General features: G+C 52.7%; 2 protein-coding genes across 5 annotated transcripts; one reads left to right on the top strand and one right to left on the bottom strand.

Moving 5' to 3' along the window:
* Positions 1-30: 30 nt before the first annotated feature.
* Positions 31-14,434, top strand: Tmie (transmembrane inner ear). Of its 4 annotated transcripts, none has more exons than XM_029481606.2 (6): positions 31-847; positions 4,339-4,541; positions 6,042-6,333; positions 9,353-9,470; positions 12,486-12,635; positions 13,165-13,254. In XM_029481606.2, the coding sequence occupies exons 3-5, from the start codon at positions 6,078-6,080 to the stop codon at positions 12,610-12,612; spliced, it is 501 nt and encodes a 166-aa protein (XP_029337466.2). In that variant the 5' UTR covers positions 31-847; positions 4,339-4,541; positions 6,042-6,077; the 3' UTR covers positions 12,613-12,635; positions 13,165-13,254. The 4 variants fall into 4 exon arrangements, with proteins under 4 accessions (XP_029337466.2, XP_029337465.2, XP_029337464.2 ...); XM_029481605.2 differs by having other exon boundaries at positions 6,031-6,333; XM_029481604.2 differs by having other exon boundaries at positions 6,028-6,333.
* An 874-nt stretch (positions 14,435-15,308) lies between these two features.
* Prss50 (serine protease 50) lies at positions 15,309-22,335 on the bottom strand. Its single transcript, XM_021173040.3, has 6 exons — positions 22,134-22,335; positions 21,816-22,055; positions 18,559-18,721; positions 17,431-17,714; positions 16,042-16,208; positions 15,309-15,645 (listed from the first exon to the last, which is right to left on the bottom strand). The coding sequence occupies exons 1-6, from the start codon at positions 22,318-22,320 to the stop codon at positions 15,409-15,411; spliced, it is 1,278 nt and encodes a 425-aa protein (XP_021028699.2). The 5' UTR covers positions 22,321-22,335; the 3' UTR covers positions 15,309-15,408.
* Positions 22,336-22,959: the final 624 nt, after the last annotated feature.

Here is a 22,959-nt window from a genome sequence, read left to right as displayed (position 1 = left end):
GGCCTCGGAATGTCCCCAAGCCAACAACTCTCTCCCAGAGCCTCTCCCGCCAGAGTGCGAAAGCTCCCCTTCGGTCGGTCCGCGAGCTCCCCAGGATCGCACCCTGGCTGTCTTTCACCTTTTACCTCCCTCTCCCGATCCGAGGACGGCAGGCAGTGCCTGAACTTGTTGGTCACCCCGATTTCCTTACCCACCAACTCTGCCCAGGCTGTAGCTCTGAAATCTTGCCGACCCCCTTTGGGTCACTGGGTCCCCCACCCTCACCCTCACACACCCGCGAAGGAGCCCTGGGTAGATTCGGGAAACTTGTTGCTTAGAGCAGTCAGCCATGATGACCCGCAGCCCCTGAACTGGGCCTGCTTCGGTAGCAGCTACTGCTGTGTGTGACCTTGAAGGAGGCCCCCTGCATTCATTCCGGGTACAGCCTAAAGCTGGCCAGTTTCCTGTGCCAAAGCCTTCGACCTTGGAAAGAGCAGCGCAGTTCCAAACCAAAGTCTTGGAAGGAGGAGGGACCCATGGTTCAAACCTGTAACAAAGAGGCCTGCTGTCCAGCTGCCGGGCTCCCTTTTGGCCAGCAAGCAAGTCACCCCTCCACCTGCAGTGGCACTCGGCTTCTAGGAGCTGCTGACTGGCCTGGCTGAGTTGCTTCTAAGCCTTCCAAGCCTGAGTACAGAGAGAAGCCTGGGGAGGAGACAGCTATGAAAGAGAGCAAGGATAGTCCACCTGCCCCCTACCCAAGTTTTGGACAGCCTCCATGCATTCTGCCAGAGAGAAGAGAGACTTCTAAGAGTCTCTGAGAAGGGGCCTGCCAACCTCAGCATCCCTGGCTCCCTTGGGGTGCTTTCTGGTAAGCATTTAAGTTCAGCCAATCTGCCCTACAGTGGCAGGCTCCGAGTTTGTTGCCCAGGAACCCTCCCGCGGTTGCTGCTCTTGTTCACTTCCCTGCCTCAATCTTGGTGTCTCCATCGTCAAGAACCCTCCCTAGCCTCTTCTTCCCTCCCCACTCAGCCAAAACATCTCCTTCCTTCCAGCCTTTTCTTTCTTTCTTTTAAATACTTTTTTTTTAAGATAAATGTATTACAGGTTCTTTTTTTTTTTTTTTTTTTTTTTGCATGTATGATGTGTATGTATAGCCATGCAGGAGTCTGTGAGAGAGAGTGTGTGTGTGTGTGTGTGTGCGTGTGTGACATGTTTGGCTGTGTCTCCTCTGGTGCTTTTTTTTTTTTTTTTTTTTGAGACAGTCTCTCATAGGCCTTCACCTAACCACATAGACTAGACAGTGCTCAGTGAGTACCTGCCTGTCCCTGCCTCCCTGTAATGGGATTACAATCGTCTGCCACCACACCTTGCTTTTTCACGTGGGTTTTGGGGATCACGCCAACATGCAAGTACTGAACTAACCGAGCTGACATCTCAACCCCAGATTTGCTGCTTTTAATACTCTCCTGTGTACCCCGCCCCTACCTCCCCCACCCCTGAGGACGCCCCATCCCCCAGATACCTACTTCTCTACCCCTGCCCTCTGCCTGCCTGGGAGGAAGAAAGGGGCGTCCCAGCTTCCTTCATGAGATGCAACTTTCTCATCCACTCAGCCTTCTCACATGCATCCCCACTCCCTGTTCTGTTATCTGCCATGAGGCAAGGCCTACCTGGCATCTCTTCCAGTTAGTCCTTGACAGAGGGCAGGATTCTGCCCCACTCCCCCGGTAGTACCCAAAGGTTGAGATCTACTGAATCCCCCGCCCTCTCCCCCCCCGCCCCCACCCCCACCCTACATCACAGGGCCCCTGTTTCAGCTCCTCACAGATTTGCACATGGCATGTGCATGTATACAGTTCCCCATGGGAGACATGTGGCCACATATGTACTTAGCTGGGCCACAAGTCTCCATGGTAGCAGCCCTATTCGTGGGCACTTGTGCATTCGTGTCCAAGGACATAGACTGACACACAGACACAGAGCCACGGGCAGAATGCAAGGCCCTTCCCTATGCACGCACCAGTGTCTTACTACATTAGCTCAGGTTCATGCACATACAGGCTGGGCTCAGCCCTGAGCTATTCTGGGTCGGGCTTAGGGCCAACAAGTTCAGGAACAGCCAGCTCCCAACACTCCCAGCTGCTGTGTCACTGGTCCAGGCTATCTAACTCCCACCCCCACCTCAGGCTAAGTCCATGGTGGCCTGGATCCCAGCCTGGCTCTGTGACTAGGTTGTCCATTCATTACCCCTCAGCTTCTCCAAAGCTAGGCCTTGAGTTCCTTTATATCAAGCTCTATGAAAGGAGTGTCCATGGGGTCTCCTGGCCATTGCTCAGTTCCCTACTCATGGCTTCCAACGCAGAAGCCCTGGAGGCTGACTTTGGTCCCCACAGGAAACCCATCAGACATAAAAATAGTACAGCAGGGACAAGTAGTATTTGGCATGCCAGTATACATGCCACCACACAGGAAGGGATGCCCTCTTCCAGGGAGCCAGAACTCCCCCACCCCAGCTTTGATGTGCCCAGCTGGTGGGGGTGCAGGGGCATGTTGAGGGGACCTGGTAAGAAGCCATACAATACCAGAGGTTGTCAGAGCCCTGAATCCAAGGCAGGAGTCTGAGTTGAGTGTTGCAATTTCTGAGGTCTAAGGCCAAACAGATCTCCTCCCTGCGACTCCTCCCTCACTAGAGAACAGGGTAGATCTGGCAAGATGGCTCAGCCAGAAAGTGCAAGCAGGCAAGTGCTGGACACCCGGCAACCTGAGTTCAGTCTGGGGAACCCATAGAAAACTACCAAGGGGGAAGCTACTCCACAAAGTTGGTCTCTGATCCCTACATGTATGTATGGCATGGCACTCGGTACACACACACACACACACACACACACACACACACACACACACACTAATAAATTAAGGGCTGTAAGGCGTGGTGGCACAGGACTTTGACCTAGCACTCTGGAAGCAGAGGCCAGTAGACCTCTTTGAGTTCAAGACCAGCCTGGTCCACATAGCAAGCTCCAGGCCAGTCAGTGTCACACAGTTTTTCCTCAAAGGAAAAAAAGTAAAACGAAAGAGAAAATGGAGGAGACATAGAGTCACTGCAAAGGCCAGCATCCTGACCACGGTGTGTGCAAGTTTCATTTTCACTGGAAAACTGGAAACACCCTAGACATCTAACAATAGAGCACTGATGGTCTGAGATCTATGGATTTGCTTTCCTTCCATAGAGCCTTCCACAATGACAGTAAAGACTGGCATTTAGCATGGCTTCACATGGACCTGCTTAGCAGACAAGGACTGATGGTTAGGTAACCAGCTGTGGGCCAGAGTTCACAGCCATCCGCATCAGTAAGGTGCTTTGTTTTGTCATTTGGTTTGGTTTGGTTTGGTTTGGTTTGGTTTGGTTTGGTTTGGTTTGGTTTTGAGACAGGTCTCATGGTGTCCTATGTCTCTATGGGTTCCCCAGGCTGGGTTTGAACTCCTGATCCTCTAGCCACTTCCCAAGTGCTGAGTTTAAGCTTTAATGACTACAGATGTTATATTTTTAAAAATGCAAGAAATTTATAAGAGGTGTAACTTGAAAACTTATTTAAATTCTCTTACATTCACTATGTTTTGTGAATTTTGAATAACATCCCTGTTGGCCAACTTTTTCAACTTCAGAGGGGAAAAAACAAGAAATTTAAATAAGTAAGCTTTCAAATGCTATTTCTTCTGTCTTACTATGTAGCCCTGACTGGCCCAGAACTCACTATGTAGACCAGGCTGACCTCAAACCCACAGTGATCCTCCTGCCTCTGACTCCTAAGTGCTGGGGTTATAGATGTATGGCATTTAGCTTCAATTATCAAATGGTATGTCTTATAAGTTCATAGCTTTTATACTTCTTTGGTTATTAGCACTTAAAACTACTACACTAAGACTTTTCAGATACCCTGTTATTCTAAGTCAATTGAATTTTGAAGCCTATAAGATAGTATGACAGTATTATGTTCCCCGTGTGTGTGTGTGTGTGTGTGTGTGTGTGTGACAGAGAGAGAGAGAGAGAGACCTGGAAGAGATGTAGCATGCTTCTCTCTCTCTCTCTCTCTCTCTCTCTCTCTCTCTCTCTCTCTCTCTCTCTCTCTCTCTCTCTCTCTCTCTCTCCTCCCTCTCCTTCCATTTGTTTTTATTTAGTTTTGCAGTGCTGGTGACTGAACACAGGCAAGTGCTCTGCCATGAAGCCATAAGTCCAGCTGGCCTTACTTTTTGGCAGACAAACAAGACAATGCACTTTAATTCTTAAGATGAATTTATTTATTTTTTCTGTGTATGAATGTTTTGCCTGTATGTACACCATGTGCCTGCCGAGTTCAGGAGAAAATGTCAAATCTTCTGGGACTGGAGTTACTGATGGTTGAGAGCCACCCCGAGGATGCTGGAAATCAAACCTGGGACCTCCGAAAGAGCAACAAATGCTCCTAACCACTGAGCCTCTTCCAAGAGTATGAACTTTGAACCTTCCTGGGCTGAGCAGCAAGGGAAGTCCTGTGAGCAGCAGACCAATGTGTCCTGCTAAGGTGAGCTGGCTTTCAAAGCCAACAGTCACTGCACCCTCCCCTTCCCCCACCATTAGCCCTCTGATAGCCTCTGGCTCCTCATTTCTCCAGGCTAGAGTGCAGAGGCAGAGAGGACCTATGGTCTTCCCAGTGCCACAACCCAGTTGCCTGGTTCACCTGGACAAAGTTCAGCCCCTCCTCTCTAAACACTGTGCCCTGAGGGTGATTATCCCCACCTCCCCCACCTGCTGCCACCCACAGTGATCAATGTGGCTGTCCGTAGCCTAGCCCAGTCCTAGCCTGTGGCTGAAGCAGAGACCTGCTGCTGCTGCAGTTGGAGAAGCATTCCTGGGGGCAGCGGGGAAGGGTTTATCCTGTCGTGTTGTTTTAGGATTTTATTCCGTTTCTTGCTTGCTTTGGATGAAGCGACCCCTAGGTTTTGCCAGCTACTGTTGAGCCTGACTTTGATGGGCCCCTTGGGCCTACAGTCCTTTTCAGACAGCAGCCGTTTTCCTGGCTGCCCTGTCATCTGCGGTCCCTGAAGGGCAATTGGCCTTCTGCTCCCTGTTGAGGCCTCCATCCTTATCCATCAATGGCACATCCAGGTTAGAGCCCTATGAGATCCAGTTGGAAGGGCCTTGCTGAGGAGTCCCCACCCCCACCTCCACCCCCACCCCCTCACACAGCCGGGCCTGGCCTCCACAGCTGTTCTTGGTGAGAGAGAGATGCTGGGCCTGCTTCTGCTATCACTCAGCGAGCCGGTGATAGTGGGGAAGGAAAATGGGAGAGTGAGGTGGACTGTGCATAGCTCAGTTCCATTTCCCAGCTCCCACTCGACTCTTAAGACCACAGCCCCTCCCTTGGGTCTCCACAGCTGCTCAGAAACTCCATCCCTGGGCAGTCAATGTTCCCACAGGGAACCAACTTTAAGGACTTGCTGGAGTCAAGACTCAGGCTATATTGCGGGATATTCAGCAAGGCCAGGAAATGATCCTCCAGGGATAGCTGACCTTGCTCTGTGGAGCAGAGGCGCCTTCCACAACACCAACCTAGGGCCAGCTCAAACTATACTATCTCTGCTTCTCCACATCCTCCCCTCCCTCTGCTTTGGTGTCCAGGGTGACCAGAGCTGCCTCTGGGCAGGAAGCCAGCCCAGAAAGTCCAGGATATCCCTCAGTGCCTGTCAGTCACCATGGCAACATGCCCGCTCTGCCCCCTCCCAAGTCCAGTACCATTTTTTCCCCAAACTCAGGACGTCAGAATGGGAAGGGCCTCCTAGATCAGTCGATTCCAGCCCCTCCTTTGTCCCAAGTGGAGAAACTGAGGCCCAAGGGAGAAGGATCGGAGGAGGTGGGGGGTGGGAGGTATATGTTGGTCAAGGACCTACCCCTAATTGTTTCCCTTCCTCCCGCCCTACTCCCTCTACCTCAGTGTTCTTGGGTGGAATGGGAGGTCTAAAAGTCTGATAGCTTAGGCGGGGTGCCACCCATACCTACCCTCACCCCAGCAGTGATGGCGCAGGTGGCGTCCCGGGAACCTGACACCCAAGATGAATAAATGATGCGGACTCAACCGCCCGCAGCCAGAACTCTCCGCGGCCGCTGCCACCACCACCGTCCCCGCCTGCTGGTGGCCAGAGACAGTCACCTGGTAGCTCTGTGCATCAGCCCCCTGGACTCTCTGGACCTGCACCGGAGCGCGCGGCAAACGAGAGAACATGGCCGGGAGGCAGCGTGGCTCCGGGAGGCTCTGGGCGCTGGGCGGCGCCGCGCTGGGGGCTTGCCTGGCGGGTGTCGCCACGCAGCTGGTAGAGGTGAGGCACGGCGTCATGGAGGGCTCGGGATGCTGGCACCGTTGAGGCAGGGGCCGGCGCGTGCGGGGAGCTGACTCTATCCCTTCATCTTGCTTGGTGGGGTGACATGGCCCCTTGCCCTTCACGCTTAGAGTCACTGCTCTGACAGCGGAGCACAGCCTCTGACTTCAGGGACACAAGGAGTTTGTGTCCATGTGTGGAGGAGGGATACAGTTTTGCCATCTGGGCTTTGTTTTCCTAGAGGATGGGGAGAGGGGACCTTTAGGTCTTAGCTTTCTAGTCTCATAGAGGATATTCGGACCCTGGATTTAGGGTATGCTAGGGGAACTGGCCTTTCTCTACACACGTCTCCCTACCTTAGGCCGGACCAGGGAAAATCCACCTAAGATCTAGTGATTACTGGAACTGTGGAAGGTTTCTGAACAGTTCCCCTTTGGAAGAGAATAACGAGAAAAGGTCACACAATGGCTGAGAGAATTCAGCCCAGAGAGGAGGTGAAGAAGATGGGTGGGCGGAGGAAGTTGGTCAGTAGCCTGGCTGGGGCCACCTGCAGCCTTTCCAATAGGAGATAGCAGAACTGACTTAGAAGTCAGGAGGCAAAAGGGCAGGAGGACAGAGTGGAGGCCTGGGAGGCAGCTGTTAAGGGACAGACAGGGTGGGATGGAAGACAGAGTTAGTCACACTCAGGGTTCTGAGAGGGCAGAGCTTTGAACTGGTGAGTCTGAGGGCAACACCTCGTGATACAGATACCTGTACCCCTGTGTAGTGTGTCCCTTCTGCAACTGACCAGTGGTGTGGAAGAGGCTGCTTGAGTCACGTATCAGTCCCCTGTAAGGGGAGCCAGGCTGGCTTGGGCCCCAAGGGGCAGGCTCGGGCCTCTCATCAACTGCCCTGAGGCCCCTGCACAGAATCTGAGCTGTCCTCAGAGCAAAGGCTGCAGCCACAGGCAAGTCAGTTCTGAGGCAGGGAGTCTCCCCGCTCAGAGGAGTTCATCTTCTCCCGGGCATAGGAGAGGAAATCGCATTTGGAGGCCATCTGCCTACCACTCATGCAAGGCCTTTCTTCTAGGAAGCATGGACGTACAGACAGGGCTGGGATCCGTGTCTCCTCTCCGTCCTGCCCTGCAGGGTACCACTCTACCAGGCTGTGCCTCTGAAGGACACAGGAAACTCCAAGTTTCAGAATTTCTACCTTTATGGGGCCTATCTTAAGATGCCTGGTTGTTGCCTGTCACCCTCCACCAAGAGCCTGTTCAGGATCTTCCAGTTAGTCAGTCAGTCAGGCCAAAACACCAGGCCTGTGAGACGGGGAGCAGCCACTGCCAGGCTCCCAACTCTGATGCTGCAATCAGGAACCTAACCACCTATACATTGCTCCAACTACACATATGCCCTCTGCCCATATATGTGTGCCCACAGGCCCACACATGCCATGTATCCACATACTTCTTTGCCCTCTGGGGGGGGGGTCCCAATCCACCAAGAGATAATGCTGATTTAGTCATATATTATCGCCAGTTTTGCTGTCAGATTGGAGGGTTCCCAGAAGCAGCTGGCACTACCCTACTCCAATTACAGGAAGAAAAACTGAGGTTCAAGCCGGGTGTGGTGGCGCACACCTTTAATCCCAGCACTCGGGAGGCAGAGGCAGGCGGATTTCTGAGTTCGAGGCCAGCCTGGTCTTACAGAGTGAGTTCCAGGACAGCCAGGGCTACACAGAGAAACCCTGTTTCAAAAAACAAAAACAAAAACCCGAGGTTCAGAGTAAAGAAGAGAGATTCCCACACTAGTCCCTCTTAGTGAACAGAAAAGAGCTTAGACGTCACATACCAGTCTATGTCTCAGTGAGTCTGGGCTGCCTGGCATAGGTCGCCCTCCCCATGGGTGTGGTGGTTAGATGAGGAAGTACCTGGCTTCTGGAAGGTGCCTATCTACGTTTATAGGCTGCAGTGGGGGTGTGGGAACGGGAGAGAGGTTGAGAAACAGGTGGCTTTTCTTTCTCAGATAGCCACAAGGGACACTTCTAGCCCATCCTTACTGATCATTTAGGAGTTGACATATTATTGCACAAATGCCTGGTCTCACCCTTTTTCTTGTCCCTTAGCCAAACTTTCTGACAGAGACAGGATTATATCTATTTCTAGTCAGAACCAGCCTCTCTCATAGTCCATAAGGCACAGCCACATTCCCATAGACACCCAGGACAGAGTCGCATAAACCTTGAAACACTCAGGACTGGCTGAGAATGAAACTAAGTTGGTAGAGTGTTTGCCTAGCACACACAAAACCCCAGGTTCAATCCCCAGCGCAGCATCTATAAAAAACAAACACACCCAGGGCAAAGCTCAAAACCACCCAGGTCAGTGATGTATTTATTCCCTTTGCTTTCTATAAACGCAAGGCAGGTTGCTATCTTTTAATACCCTGTCCCCTTAGACCTGATGCTTCGTTGTGCCTCCTAAAAGCACACAGATCTTGTCTCCTTTAGCTGCAGTTACATGGTATAGCCACCTGGTGGCGCTACATTACTATTTTTCTCGGCTTATCCTGACAGGCCTAGGTGGCATGGTGATGAGTGAATGGGGCAGGAGCCAGTGTGTGGACACCTGCATGAGGAGAGTCTTACCCATGTAGTCTAGCTGTAGAGCTCTATTGGGAGACGAGAGCAAAACCAGTCTACCAGGCAGCACACCTGGCTCATGAAACAGGCCTTGCCTTGTCTCTGACCTTGGTCCTGAGACCCCATCCGCACTGACTAGGACAGACTGTCCACGCTTGCTTCTTTGAACCTTGTTTCCCCAAGCATCAACCACCCTTCGAGTCCAAGTCCCTGGTGACACGGTCTGGGACTCTGATCAGTGCTCTTATTCTGAATCTTGGATTTTTTTGAGGTCTAGGGTGTTGGTTGTGAATGTCTGAAACCTTTTGGGGATTCTAAAATGTGTGGGCTGAGTCCTTGCTGACCCCATCCCAGCCTGCTAGCCTGGGCCTGGCTCACTCTGTTCTCTCTTGACCCACAGCCCAGCACCGCACCGCCAAAGCCCAAGCCGCCCCCACTGACCAAGGAGACTGTGGTGTTCTGGGACATGCGCCTGTGGCACGTGGTGGGCATCTTTTCGCTCTTCGTGTTGTCCATCAGTGAGTACCCTGCCCTCTCCACCCCACCACGGGAGGAACACAGCCCTTCTAGCATCCCTGGCCCCTACTGTATGCCTTGGGTTCAGAGCTGCAATTCCGGGCAGTTCAAATAGGCTAAGCACGCACAAGAGTGGTCTCTGGCACCTCCTCAGTCACACAAAGTCCCTGTGGAGGGCTGACGGGCCAGCGGTGACCCGAAGATTTCTGCTGGGCCCAGGGAAGCAGCCACACGGCAATTATGTTAATTATAGGGGACTCCAACTGAATCCAGGACATGTCATCTTTCCTATGGTTGGCTTCCTGATGCTTTTCTTGCGCTTTGGCCAATTCAGAGAGCCCACACCCAGGGTCCCCAAGCAAGACCAGCCTCCACCAGAGGCTCCCCAGACACCGAGCAGAGGCGGCTTCCAGACCCTGAGCCCTACCTCTTCAAGTGCCATTTCCAGAAATGATTCATACCTACTTTTCAAAGCGGGGGTCCATTTCTCTCCTCCAGTCTGGACTCTTACTGATGTAATGGGATTGGTATGGATCCCTCGCCCTTCTCCCATTGTGGAGTTGGTCAGTGACGACAAATTGAATGAAAAGCAGACCAGGTGGGACACCAGGGCACAAAGCAAGAGCAAGGAGGGGGGAGCAAAGAGAAAAGATAGCCGTCCACTTACAACAGACCATAGAGGAGTGGTCTTCTGAGCTGTGGACCAGAGGGAGGCTGGCTGGGAAGTGTCTCCAGAGGGGACAGTTATGGGCAGAAGCTAGGCAGAAGTTGGCCTCTATGCCAGGTCTCAGATAAAACCCATGAGACATCACCAAAATGTACCCAAAATGGAGGCTAAAGTGACATTTGAGTTCTGGTGGCAGTTTTCCCAAGAGATGGTCTAGACTGCTGAATGGTCACAGAGAAGCCATCCAGATGTGAGAGGCTCTCAAGACGTCTGATTCGTACAGGCTTCTCCTGGCACCCGAAGTGTTCTCTAGAGAGAATACTCACTCCTCCCAGATGTGGGGGACTAGCTGGTTGCATCCCCAGCTAAGACCTAGATAGGAGGCACTCAGTGATTGCCCCCCAAAAAAGTGTGCCTGTAGCCAGAGCCATGGTATCCTGAGGGAGACCACCCTTGTTATCAAGAGGCAGAGTTGAGGGGCAATCCCCAAGGAGCCCCAGAGCAGTGAAGGGAACACGTCTGGGGTACCCCCACCCCCAGAGTAACAGCTAGGAACCTGAAGCCTCTCCCAGGCTCTGCTCTCAGAGAATGGTGGAGGGGCTTGGGGCCACACCAGAAACTCACAGAGTCAAACGTGGAGGTCATTCCTCCACCACTAACTGCATTCCCTAGAGTGGGACAGGTCAGGGATGCAGGTCAGCGGTGGCACCTTCCATAGCATAGCTTCTGGGGGTGATGGTGGGGAGCTGTCTTCTCTGCTTCCCAGGCTGCTGGGACTCAGGCAGGTGTTAGTGGAGCATTGCCCCACCCCCAGTTCCCTCAGGGATGAGGGCTAGGGATGAATCAAGCTCCCCTGGGGGTCGCTATAATTCCCAGCTCTGTCCTGGGCCTCAGAACTTGATCCCAAATATTTATTCATTTTCTTTGAAGAGAAGCAAGCAGGGCAGGTTTGGATGGGCAGGCAGTACGTGATCCTGGTTTTGGCTGCCAACAGCTGCCTGACCAGCTTCTTTTGAGCTCTGGACTCCCAGGACCTGGCACCAGCTACATGGAGCCTTAGCAGGGTCCTCAGGGTAACATTGGAATAACTAACAAAGATGACCCAAGCCAGTAGGATTGGAGCATGAGAAAAACCTTGAGTCCAAAGCATCCACACAGGGGTCTGGGTAAGACTGAAGCAGAGCACTCTGGGTAATAAAAGACCATTGTGGGCTCAGGTCTAACCCCAGAGAGCCATACACCGGGACCCTAGTGCAGCCAGCCTCTTCCTACCCCAGCATATTCCTGGATGCTTATGGTTCCCAAAGGAACCCAATTCAGTTCCCAGCAGTGGAGGCTTTTGGACAATCTCTCCCATCCATCTGTCTGTCCGTCTGTCCATCCATCCATTCCCATTGCTTCTCCCATTCTAAAGTCTGGGCGAGACAAATGGGAGCAAAATATTTGGCTCAAGATCCACAGCGTTGGTTGAATAAGATGACCCTAGACTCCCTGGTCTGATCCATTTCCTCAAAATAGACCTGGCTTGTCATGCCTGGGCCCCTCTACACCTCAGTAGCCTGCCAGGAAGTTCTGTCTGGTCACATTATTTATAATAGGAACCAGCCCCACCCCCTCCCTAGGGGCTGGGGCCACAGTGGTCAGATTGTGGGAGCCTTAGAAAAATAAACTCTGCCCAGCCAGCCAGGTCCTGGCAGCCCTGCCCTGCCCATCACTAGACAGGCCAGCTCCATGTTCTACCCAGTTGACGTGGCATAGCTGCCTTTAACCAGAAAAACATCCCAGGGATAACTCCCTCAGAAGTAAATGCCTGGGACAGGGTCTGGGCGGCCTCACTGGTTTCTTCCCCAGCCAGCGTCCAGGCTTGTCCTTAGGGAAGCTGAAGAGGATGCAGTCACACCTTTGGGTGTTTAAGGCACCTCTGTCTGTGACAAGAGGCTGGAGAAGGAAATCTGGGGTGTCTTAGGAGCACCCAGAGTGCCCTAGGTCAGAAGCACAGGGTGATTCTAGGTAGCCTTAGCTAGAGCCATACCTAAGACCTTCCCTTTCCTCTAGTACCCGGTGTGGTCAGAGACTCTCAGACCAAGGCTGCCTATAGAATTTGTGGGCTACTACAATGAAAATCTCAGGCTCCATGTCCAAGTTGCTAAGAATTTGACAGTAAAGCATTACATTAAGTACGGGGCCACGTGCATCTGTGTAAAGTCAGATTTTGCCTGGGAGGTCACCTTAGGCTTTTGCAGAAATCTCATGTGAGACCTGCTTAAGCAGACGGAGTCAGGACTAGTTGGGTACCACTCAGTCTGGCTGAGACCTTATACCAGCCAAACCTGTTCTGACATCTATACAGTCATCACACTCTGCTGTGTCTTCAACTGCCGTGTGCCACGGACGCGGAAGGAGATCGAGGCTCGGTATCTACAGCGAAAGGCGGCCAAGATGTACACAGACAAACTGGAGACTGTGCCTCCCCTTAATGAACTCACAGAAATCCCTGGAGGTGAGTAAGTTTCAGTCCAACTGCAGCCTGCCCTGGACCCTGCAGCCAGCCACTTCCTCACTCCCATTGTTCCAATTGAACCTGTGTCTGCCCTCTCTCTGCAGCTGGTTCAGAGAAGGGGCTGGGCACTCTCCCAGGAGAGCAGAGAGCAGAAACTAGTCAGAGCTAGGCAACTAAAACAAGGAGCCTGTTTTCTAGCAGAAGAATTGTGGAGGGGTTGGGGAGGCGATTCATTCGGTAAGGTCTTTGCCGTACAAGCATAAGGACCCGAGTTTGGTGCTCCAACGCCCACATTAAAGGCAGACAGCTATAGAAGACATCCAACATCAACCTCTGGTCTCTACACCCATGCTCATGCATGTTTGCACTCATAGGCATACACACACACACACACACACACACACACACACACACATCCCAAATAAAAAAGATCTGAGGAGCAAGGGCAGGAGAGGAGAGGTTCTGCGGCCATTTCCTGTCTCACCATTGTGGTTTGGCCTCTTCCCCCCACCCCCCGCCCTCCCCTCAGAGGACAAGAAGAAAAAGAAGAAGGACAGTGTGGACACAGTGGCTATCAAGGTAGAGGAGGACGAGAAGAATGAGGCAAAGAAGAAAGGAGAGAAGTGAGGGCGGCTTCCTGAGGTGGCAGCTGGGGCTTGACAGGCCCTGAAGCACAAGTTCAGGCCGGGATCCAGGCATCAGGACTTCGTGTTAATACATGGACTGCAGAGGCGGTGGTCTAAGGGGAAGCCAAGGCCATGGTCCGTTACCTCATGGCCCCAAAGATGTAGGGACAAGACTTCACTAGTGTCCATGCTGGACTCTGTTCCTGTCACATCATCCATCTGGCACTTCTCATTGGCCACTGTCCTTCCATAGTTATAGAGTGGCCTCAAACTCCCCTCCCCGTCCAGACAAACTTCCATCCCACCTTTCTTGCTAGGGGCAGAAGTGGCTATGAAGGAGTCAGGGACTGGTCATTTAGGATGGCAAGACTGAACAGGTTGTTCAAAAACCCAGAGGGAGGGCTGGAGGGGAGCTTGTGACGTGAGAGATTCTCTGACATAGCTAGATAGCCGCCCCAAATAGCAAGGAGATTGCCCCAAGTTGGCTGCTAGGGTGGCCCCATTAGCAGGAGAGTCCCTGACCTGGCAGATACAAAGCTTTGTAAACAAGGTAACAGTGTGACAGACCTGAGGCCACTGAGGGGCTGGCAGGAGGCCCAGGGCCCGGCTCAGGGGTGGGGTCTAAAACACAGAGGACTGAAGGGAGTGAGCAGTGCGAGGGAGCCTGGACCTCCTCATGGGAATCAAGAAATACTTAAGACGCAGGGCACCAGCGCTGACTACTACAGTTGCCTTTTCTACGGCCAGGACTCTCTGATGATGGCAGCAGTCAGCCATCTGCCTGCTGAACACAGTGGTGTGTGGGGTTCTCTTCTGCCATGTCCCTTACTAAAAAAACCAAAACAATAACAACAACAACAACAAAAAATCTTTGCCAAGAAGAAAACTGAAATGCCATTGAGGGGCTGGCTCTAGAGAGGAGAGCTCTACAAGGCGCTTCCAGCATCAAAATGAGGAGCTCTGACCAGAGCTGGGGACTGAGACCCTGGGGAAGACTTTCCAAGTGGAAAGCCTGCTAAAAAGGTATCCGGAGGAAATTTGTAAATAAAGCTGGGTGCCTTCTCAGGCCTAGACATAGAAAACTTCATCCTGAGGTGGAATTCCACCCCGGCCCCATGCTTTGTCAGGCCCTTGGGGACTCCTGTAGAAGTGACACAACAATACATAATAAAAGGTGCCTCAGACAAGCCTGACATTCTCTCCCTGACCCCTGTCCCAGACTAAGGAAAAAAAAAAAGCCCAGTGACAGGAGCAGTTACATCCGTCCCACCGCACCAAGAGGACAGGGAGGGAAACTGAAGCGCTAAGTGGGGCTCTCCTCCACACTACCGTGCTCTCAACAGGCCTCTGACGGTTTGAACCTGGTGTTTGGACTCACAGGAATCAGCCCTCCTCATCCTATGAGGAGAAGCATGCCAGGCTGGCAGGAGGAAGGAGTATGGCGGGGCCGGAGGGATCACAGAAGGCCCTATCATGGAAGTCCAGTACCCTGACTGGGTAGACACAGTTGGACCTTTACCTTCAGGGTCCAGTCCATGAGCTTCTCTTAAGACACACCAGAATCGCTCTGTGTGGCAAGGCAGTGGAAACCCAGGGGCGGCGGAAGCCACTCGAGGGCATGCAGAGCAGCAGCTGGTGCAGCCTGTGGGGAGTGTGTCTGCTCCACTGGGTCCTTTGTGTACCTGAACCTCCGGCCTGGAGGCAGGACATAGTACTCTATGGAGCTTTGATAATACTATTCTGGAGAGTTCTAGGTACTGGCCATCAGGCAGTCAAGACCAGGGAGAGTCCAATTCCCACTCAAGTCTCACAGAAGGGACATGTCACTCTCCATCTAGGGGTCTGGGAGGGAGGTCCCATAGCCCCAGCGTCAGCCTGGGGAGCCCATCCTAATCTTTCCACTGCCCCTTCATATACCCTGCTTTCTGCAGGAGCCACCCCAAACCTGTAGAGGCCCCACCCTCTTCAGTATAAGTGCCCATCCCATTGTGTTTTCCTGCATCCCACTGGAAGCAGGCTCAGAAAGGAGGAGACATGGGGAAAAGAAGTGTTTAATCTCTGCTAGCTCCTCCCCACCTCCGGCAGGCTGAGTGCCACCCCCACAGCAGCACTTAGGAGGAGGGGAAGGAAGGAGAGACATGGCAGTGTCACAGTGTGCCCAGAAGGATGAGGAGCAGAAGGAAAGCCAGGAGCAAGGTCCTGGATGGGGCTGGAAGGGCCAGGGGCTCCCCACTGAGCCGGTCCCAGATCCATGGCCGGTAGTAGGAGACCTGCAGAAAGATGGGTGGGGCCTCGCTCTTCTTGCAGCCTGGGCCCCAGCTCATCATTCCCACCAGGTACCATGTGCCTTCTGAAGAGCAGACCAGGGGCTCGCCAGTTATCTCCTGTAAGGAGGGAAGAAGTTAAAAAGATCAAGGAGGTGAAGCCACGTCTGAGGGGGGCGTGACCCGACACAGGGACCCCACCCAGGATGTTCCCAACCAGGTTCTTTCCATAACCCACCCTCCCAGTATGAACAAAGATGACAGTTCCTCCCCATAGGACACTCCGTCATCAATCTTATCTCCACACCCAACTCCCTCCCAGGCTCATCCCCATCCTATCCAGCCCACCCCCTTTCTGGTCCCTACATCCCGTCCTCCCCTCCCCTCCATCCTCTCCCACCCCCACCCCTGCTTATGTTTCTCATCCTTCCTCCCTCCCCTCTCTATAGCCCTCAGCTCTGCCTCCTGCATCCGTCCACTGCTTGAGCTAAGTGAGCAAGGGACAGCGGTCCTCACATAGCAGAACTCCTCCCTGTTGTTGTCCGAGGCACAGATCATCTGAGGGTTGATGATCCGAACCAGAGAGGAGATTCTGGAGAACTTGTGGTAGAAATGATCACATTTCTTGCTGTTCAGGATAGAGACTTCCTTCTCCTGGAGGGACTGGAACTGGGGCCAGATGCCTGTGGGACAGGTCCCCAGTCAGGTTTAGCCACTAACTGTGGCCCACAGACACCAGCTCTGTCTCCTTTGCATAGCGACCACAGAGAAGTCTCCATATCTGGACTATTTTTCCCTCGGGCCAGCAGGTCCCAAGGACATGCTGGAACATAGTCTACACTTACTGGCCTCTTGGTTCTGCTAGTCCTCTTCCAAGTGCCTGCCAGGACTCTCAGGGCCAAAACCCTGGGGCCTCTTTCTCACTAAGCTTCCCAAGACCCACCCCACAACCCTACCCGGATCCCCTATCTCACCCCCACACCACCACTACCTTCCACCCCACCGAAAAGGTGCCTGAACTCCTGGGAGTCAGCAAACTTCTGTTTACTCCCAGATAGGCCACAGCATGGCTGGTTAGGGGGGAAATCGGGTCCCTAAGGATACAGAGAAGGGCATATCTCTTGTGCATTGACTCCGTAAAGGGAGTGGATATTCCCAGAACCCATCAGAAAAAAACGATCCTGTGGCCAGGTATGAGAGCCTTGCTCCTACAATGGAAATGACAAGGGATGCGGGGCGGGGCACTGGAGGGAAGTGGGATGTGAGTGGACCTTGTGAGACTCTCAGCTCTTAACCCCTGAGCCATTTCCCCAGCCCTACTACACAGAACTTTCTTGAGAGCAGGGAGGTCTCAGAATGAGAGCTTGTCACCCGCACACACCCGTAGGGCATCAGCAGGTAGAGAGTACAAGAGACTGGTTCTTGGGACTGCTAGATGCTTCCCAGAATAGATAGATGCAGTTTTGTGTCTGAAACGCTGAGAGTCTCACAAGGTCCACTCACTGACTACTCTTCCAAAGGTCCTGAGTTCAAATCCCAGCAACCACACAGTAGCTCACAACCATCCGTAATGAGCTCTGACGCCCTCTTCGGGGTATGTCTGAAATACAGTGTACTTAGATATAATAATAATTTTTTTAAAAAATCTTTAAACAAAAAAGAAAGTTCTGTTTACGTCAGTGGTCGTGACTCTGAGAGGCCTAACTGACCATCTTATGTTCACTGACAAGACACCCCAAGGGGCAGGAAACTTGAGAGATGAGACGCCAAGAAGAAAGTTCTTGGATCAGTCAGCTCCTTAAAAAAGGCACCCCAGAAATGTTCGTCCATGGGCCACCCCAGCCACACCCAAGTCTTCTCTCCCATCTGTGCACCCTAGGATGGGGGTTGGGGACTCTGACTCACCGTTAGCCCTGGGATATCCCCAGCCTGTCACAGTGCAGAGGGAACTGTCCTCCACCACATAATCCAGGCCAGGCAGGCAGATGGGCCACACGTATTTACTGTACTTGAGCCCCCACTTGAGCTTGAGAAGGCCGATGTCATGAGCCCGGCCAACCCATGACCAGTACCGCCTGGGTTGGTAGCCACGGTTTATGATGACCCGATTGACTGGCACATCTGAGCTGGTTCCTGCCGTCTGATTAATCCACGGGCTCCCCGCCCTCACTGTGTAGTTAGCATGGTTCCTATGGGAATGGGGTAGGGGGTGTATTCCATCAGCTCCAGGCTCCTGCCTCAGCAGCCCCCAATCCTGCCCTCCATACCACTGTGGCCCTTTAAGCAAATCCAGGCAGGCCACCTTCTGCTTCAAGCCCCCCAGCCTATTCCTTATGATAGAGTCCTACACACACGGTGCGGTCCTCTTCATTGTGTGGAGGAGAAAAATGGAGATTCAGAGAAATGCCATGGCCTGCTCAGGGATGTACGTGTAGGAAGTGGTCTTGGGATATGGTCTCTGTTTCCTCAAGTCAGAACCTGAGTTTTTCTCCTCCGTTTCACCTCGGTCGGTAACGGAGTCCCTATGTAATGGCCATGGCCTAAATCTCAAGCCACCTTTCGTAGGAACACGCTTTCACTGGTCAGTCCTCATGGGAAATACAGATGCTGCTCTCAGGCACTCCCAGGCCCCAGAACATTGGCACACCCACCTCTTTTTCTCTACACAATGCATGCCTATCTTCTTGTCTCTAACTCACCTGAGAGGTTCTAAGTCGGGGCCTCTCTCAGAAGACAAGAGAGGGTTAATCGAAATGAAAGACCTAGAACCTTCAGAGCCTCTGAGCCTCACCTACAGAGTGACTTCACAGGACTGAAGGGGGAGGCGAAAGGGCAAAGGGTGGGTACATGCCAAAACTGAACCCCGGGAAGGAACCTGTGAGATTCAACCCTCCCTCGCTCAGGGTGCGGGTGAGGCTGGCTCTGTGGACTCCACACAGGACATAGTTGCTACTCGATGGGTCACCTGGCAGAGTGACTGTGACTCCGCCATTCCAAATGTCTTTCCACCCACCCACCTGGGCCCCAACTCACTGGCTCAAGCAATGGGCCACAGCCAGCACCCACTGGGAAGCGATAAGGATGCCAGCACAGACGTGTGAGCCGTTAGCCTGCACGCTGACCATCCAGGGCCACCGCCGAGTCATGGCTTCTGGGTCCCTGAGAGTAGGGTCTGGCTCGTGGGAGGAGCCACAGACTAAAGAGGAAGAAAAGAGTCTAATGAGGAATGAGTTCACCTATCCACATCTTGTGGCTCTGTCTGCATTCTCCCTACCCACAGCCTCTCTAGCCTCTCCAGTCTCTCTAGTCTCTCTAGCCACTCACCTGTAGCTACCCAACCTTTTCTCTGTGTTGCTATGGAATGACAGCATCCACCTCAGGACAGCCACAGCTTCAGAAAAACCTGAGCAGTGTTCAGGTGCCTATTCCCTTGTTCCTACAGCTTGGGCCCCAGAGCACTCTAATAACAAACTTCAGCCAGACCCTTCACAAATGCACCTGTATTTCTATCTGGTTGCAGACTGCTCCCCCGACTTGACCCAGTGTGGATCCCTGCCCCTTCTCTGGGAATCTCCTCTTGTGATTCATGGAGATAAAGATAGATGACCCAACAATAAAACAGGCTGTATGAGGGAGCAGGCACACCCCATAGAGGAAACGTAGCAAAAGTCATGGAAGCTTGCCTGGCCTTGGAATATCCAGCCTTAAACTATATAACACACCTGCCTGTCAAAAGCTAAGTGTTTGTGATATTAAATGCTGGTGCGAATTCTAGGTCATGATGTACTCGCCTTCAGAGGGGAGTGCCAACTGCTAAGGGCGCTACGGAAAAAGTTGTGAAGACTCAAGTAGGGGGCTAGAGAGATGGTTCAGTCTGGCTGCCCTGGGTAGGGGGATCAGAGACCACCTTTCATTCCAGCACTTGGGAGACAGAGGCAGGTGGATCTCTTGAGTTTAAAGCCAACTCGGTCTACAGAGTGAGTTCCAGGACAGCCAGAGCTAAACAGAGAAACCCTGTTTCAAAAAAAAAAAAAGAAAAGAAAGAAAGAAAGAAAAAAAAGGAAAGGAAAGGAAGGGAAGGGAAGGGAAGGGAAGGGAAGGGAAGGGAAGGGAAGGGAAGGGAAGGGAAGGGAAGGGAAGGGAAGGGAAGGGAAGGGAAGGGAAGGGAAGGGAAGGGAAGGGAAAGAAAAGAAAAGAAAAGAAAAGAAAAGAAAAGAAAAGAAAAGAAAAGAAAAGAAAAGAAAAGAAAAGAAAAAAGAGAGGAGAGGAGAGGAGAGGAGAGGAGAGGAGAGGAGAGGAGAGGAGAGGAGAGGAGAGGAGAGGAGAGGAGAGGAGAGGAGAGGAGAGGAGAGGAGAGGAGAGGAGAGGAGAGGAGAGGAGAGGAGAGGAGAGGAGAGGAGAGGAGGGGAGCAGAGCAGAGCAGAGCAGAGCAGAGCAGAGCAGAGCAGAGCAGAGCAGAGCACTAGGTGCTCTCCCAAGCATAAGCAGAGGAGTTGGGTTCCCAGCATGCACCTGGTGGCTCACAACCATACATAGCTCCAATTTGGGGGAATATGGTATCCTCTTCTGGCTTGTAGAGGTACCAGTCACATAGGTAGTACAGATACATGCATGTAGTCAAAGTACTATATGCATAAAAATAAAAGAAATTGAAGATAACCATATCTAGCTGCCCAGTTATTTCCACTTAAGTATGTTCTAAACAAATTAGTGGATTGTGAAACCAAGTAAATGGGCCATGGCTGGCATGTTTATGTAATTTTTATGTATTTATCTGTTCATTTGCAGTGCTGGATGGGATTAGAGCCTGGTGCTATTCATGTGTGGATGGGTGGACACACGCTCCTGTGTGCAAGTGGAGGCCAGAGGAGGATTTCCAGTGTCCTCGTGGTTCTGTTAGTCTCTTGATAAAGCGTCTCTCACTGAACCAGAAGCTAGGCTGGCAGCTTTCTCAGCAGGGTGCTAGGGTCCCTGCAATCCCCTGTCTCAGCTCCCCATTCCCCTATGCCTGTCCCCAAAATGCTGAGTTACTGGAGCATGGGACCACACCCACTCATAGGCCTTGGGGTTTTAAACTCAGGCCCTCCTGTTTGCATGGTAAGAGCTCTCTTACCCACTGAGTGATTATCTCCCCCAGCCCACCACAGCATTTAAAAAGACACTCAGCCAAGGGACTATCAGCATGTGCCACACACAGTACCTTGATGCACCCTGCTATACTTTCTGAGGCAGTTAAAGCAGCTGCCTTGAATCCTAGGATAATAACCATCTCTTGCCGGGCGTGGTGGCGCACGCCTTTAATCCCAGCACTCGGGAGGCAGAGGCAGGTGGATTTCTGAGTTCGAGGCCAGCCTGGTCTACAAAGTGAGTTCCAGGACAGCCAGGGCTACACAGAGAAACCTTGTCTCGAAAAACCAAAAAAAATAAAAAAAATAAAAAAAAAAATAACCATCTCTTATGTGGTCTCAACCACAGACAATTGTTTATGTGGAAGCATACTGGTTAAGTTTAATTGCCAACTTGACACATGGGAAAGAAAAGCCTACACTGATAAATTGTCTAAGTGAGATTGGCCTATGGGTAACTCGTTGGGGGCGGGGTAAGGGTTGTCTTGATTATTAATTATGCTGGATGATGGCACAGCCCTCTGTGGAGTGGCACTATCCCTAGGCAGGTGGGCCCGGGCTATATGAGAAATCAAGCTAAGCGCGGTCCTGTGAGTGAGTGTGACAGCAAGCAGCCCTCCTCCATAGTTTCTGCTCCAGGTTCTCGCCCTGGCTTTCCTCAGTGATGGACTGTGACCTGGAAACGTAAGCAAAATAAATTCCCCACCCCCAAGTGGCTCCATCACACCAAACAGCAAGAAAATGAAAACACCAGGTGTGCTCTGCAGGCCCCACAAGAAGTCTCACACAGGCCTCTTGGAGTTACCACATGGGAACCTGAGACAGGGACAAGCCAGGTCAAAGGAGGGCCTGCAGCTGCCAGAGAGGCATCTGGCCAGCAGCCAGCTCTGAGTACCCGGACAGCACCCCCAAACTCAGCATTTCCAGCACGAGCTTTGACTTTCCTCAGCCTGTCCCATCACCAGGATGGAAGGCCCATAAGCAAAGGAGTCAGGCCCAAGGCCTGGCCCACCCCACATGCTCAACAAACACTTGTACAGGGACGATCCCTTCTGTTTTCCCTTCTTATCTACTCTTCCTTCGGGTCCTTGATACCTCGACCCTTTGACCCCAGAGATCAAAAAATCCGTCAGAACTCCCGGACCTCCCCTGCCCAGTACTCACAGGGGAGGTCGCTGGAATGAACCGTCTTAAGAACGGACCCAGTAATGTCCATCACGCCCAGAGTTCCCACCGTTTTCAGTGGAGCCATGGTCTGTGAGTTCGGTGGAGCCGTCGTGGTCTGGTTAGCCTGGGCTTGCCGAGGAAGGCGAAGCCTGCCTGAGGGACAGATGCCTCTGGAGGCACAGGAGACTCCAGGGCCGGTCGGGACGGTCCCCGGGGATGCTCCTGCGGCCAAGTTGCCTGTGGAAGGTCACGAGCGAGTCAGAGGCGGCCGCGGGTGGGCGTGCCGGGGAGGGCGTCGGGGGCGGATGCGCTCACCTGCCGGCCGCCGAGGCAGGAGCAGCAGCAGCAGCAGCAACAGCAGGAGAAGGGCGCGGGAGCGGGTGCGGGAAGCCCCAGGCACACGGGGACCCTGAGGGCCCTGCCCACGGACCCCTGCCCCGCACCAAGGCTCCATTGCGCCGCTAGGTTCCTCCACAATGGCGCCCTCCACCGGGCGCGTCATGGTGCTCTGGTGCCCAGCCTGCGTGGCGCCCCCTGGATGCCATTCTCTGGGGCGCTCCCGCCAAAGGCGCGCAAGGAGCGTCTGCCTTGTGTCTTTCCTCAGACTCGTGGGCCCTTTCTCTGGGTCCCTATGCCTCGCCTCAGCTAATTTCTAAGCTTCCGTGCTTTCTCCACCAGCAGCCGCAGCAGCGAGAGGAAGGCCAACCCCGACGTGTCTATACCCCTACCCGCCTCTGCCGGCATCCATACCTTCCTCCTTGAATGCTAACAGCGCAGGCCATTGTCTCAGGGCACTGAAGCAAAGTAATGTGTTCATTAGGCTGGTCTTGAACTCACAGCAATTCTACCTTGGCCTCCCAAGTGCTGGGAAAATAGGTATGAGCCACCAAGCTTGGCTTCAATGACGATTTTTAAAGCCTGCAATATTTGAAGCAATGTGCTCTCTAGAGCCAATTACTCGCAGTAGGGGGCCATAAGGGAGAAGTGATGGTGTCCATTGGTCAACGGTGAGAATAGAAGTTCACTAAGTTTGGGCTTTTGAGGAACATGTTAATGACTCAGCAACATAGTTAATAACATTTTAAAAGTAATGTACTCAACTCCTGGGAGTCTTGGTGCAAGGTATTGTATATTTTTAACT

The sequence above is a fragment of the Mus caroli genome, unplaced genomic scaffold, assembly GCF_978045245.1.
Source record: "Mus caroli unplaced genomic scaffold, Mus_caroli_1 scaffold_11, whole genome shotgun sequence".
Classification (NCBI taxonomy): Eukaryota; Metazoa; Chordata; class Mammalia; order Rodentia; family Muridae; genus Mus; species Mus caroli.
Note: the sequence above shows the minus strand (reverse complement) of the source record. Positions and strands in the feature narration are given on the sequence as shown.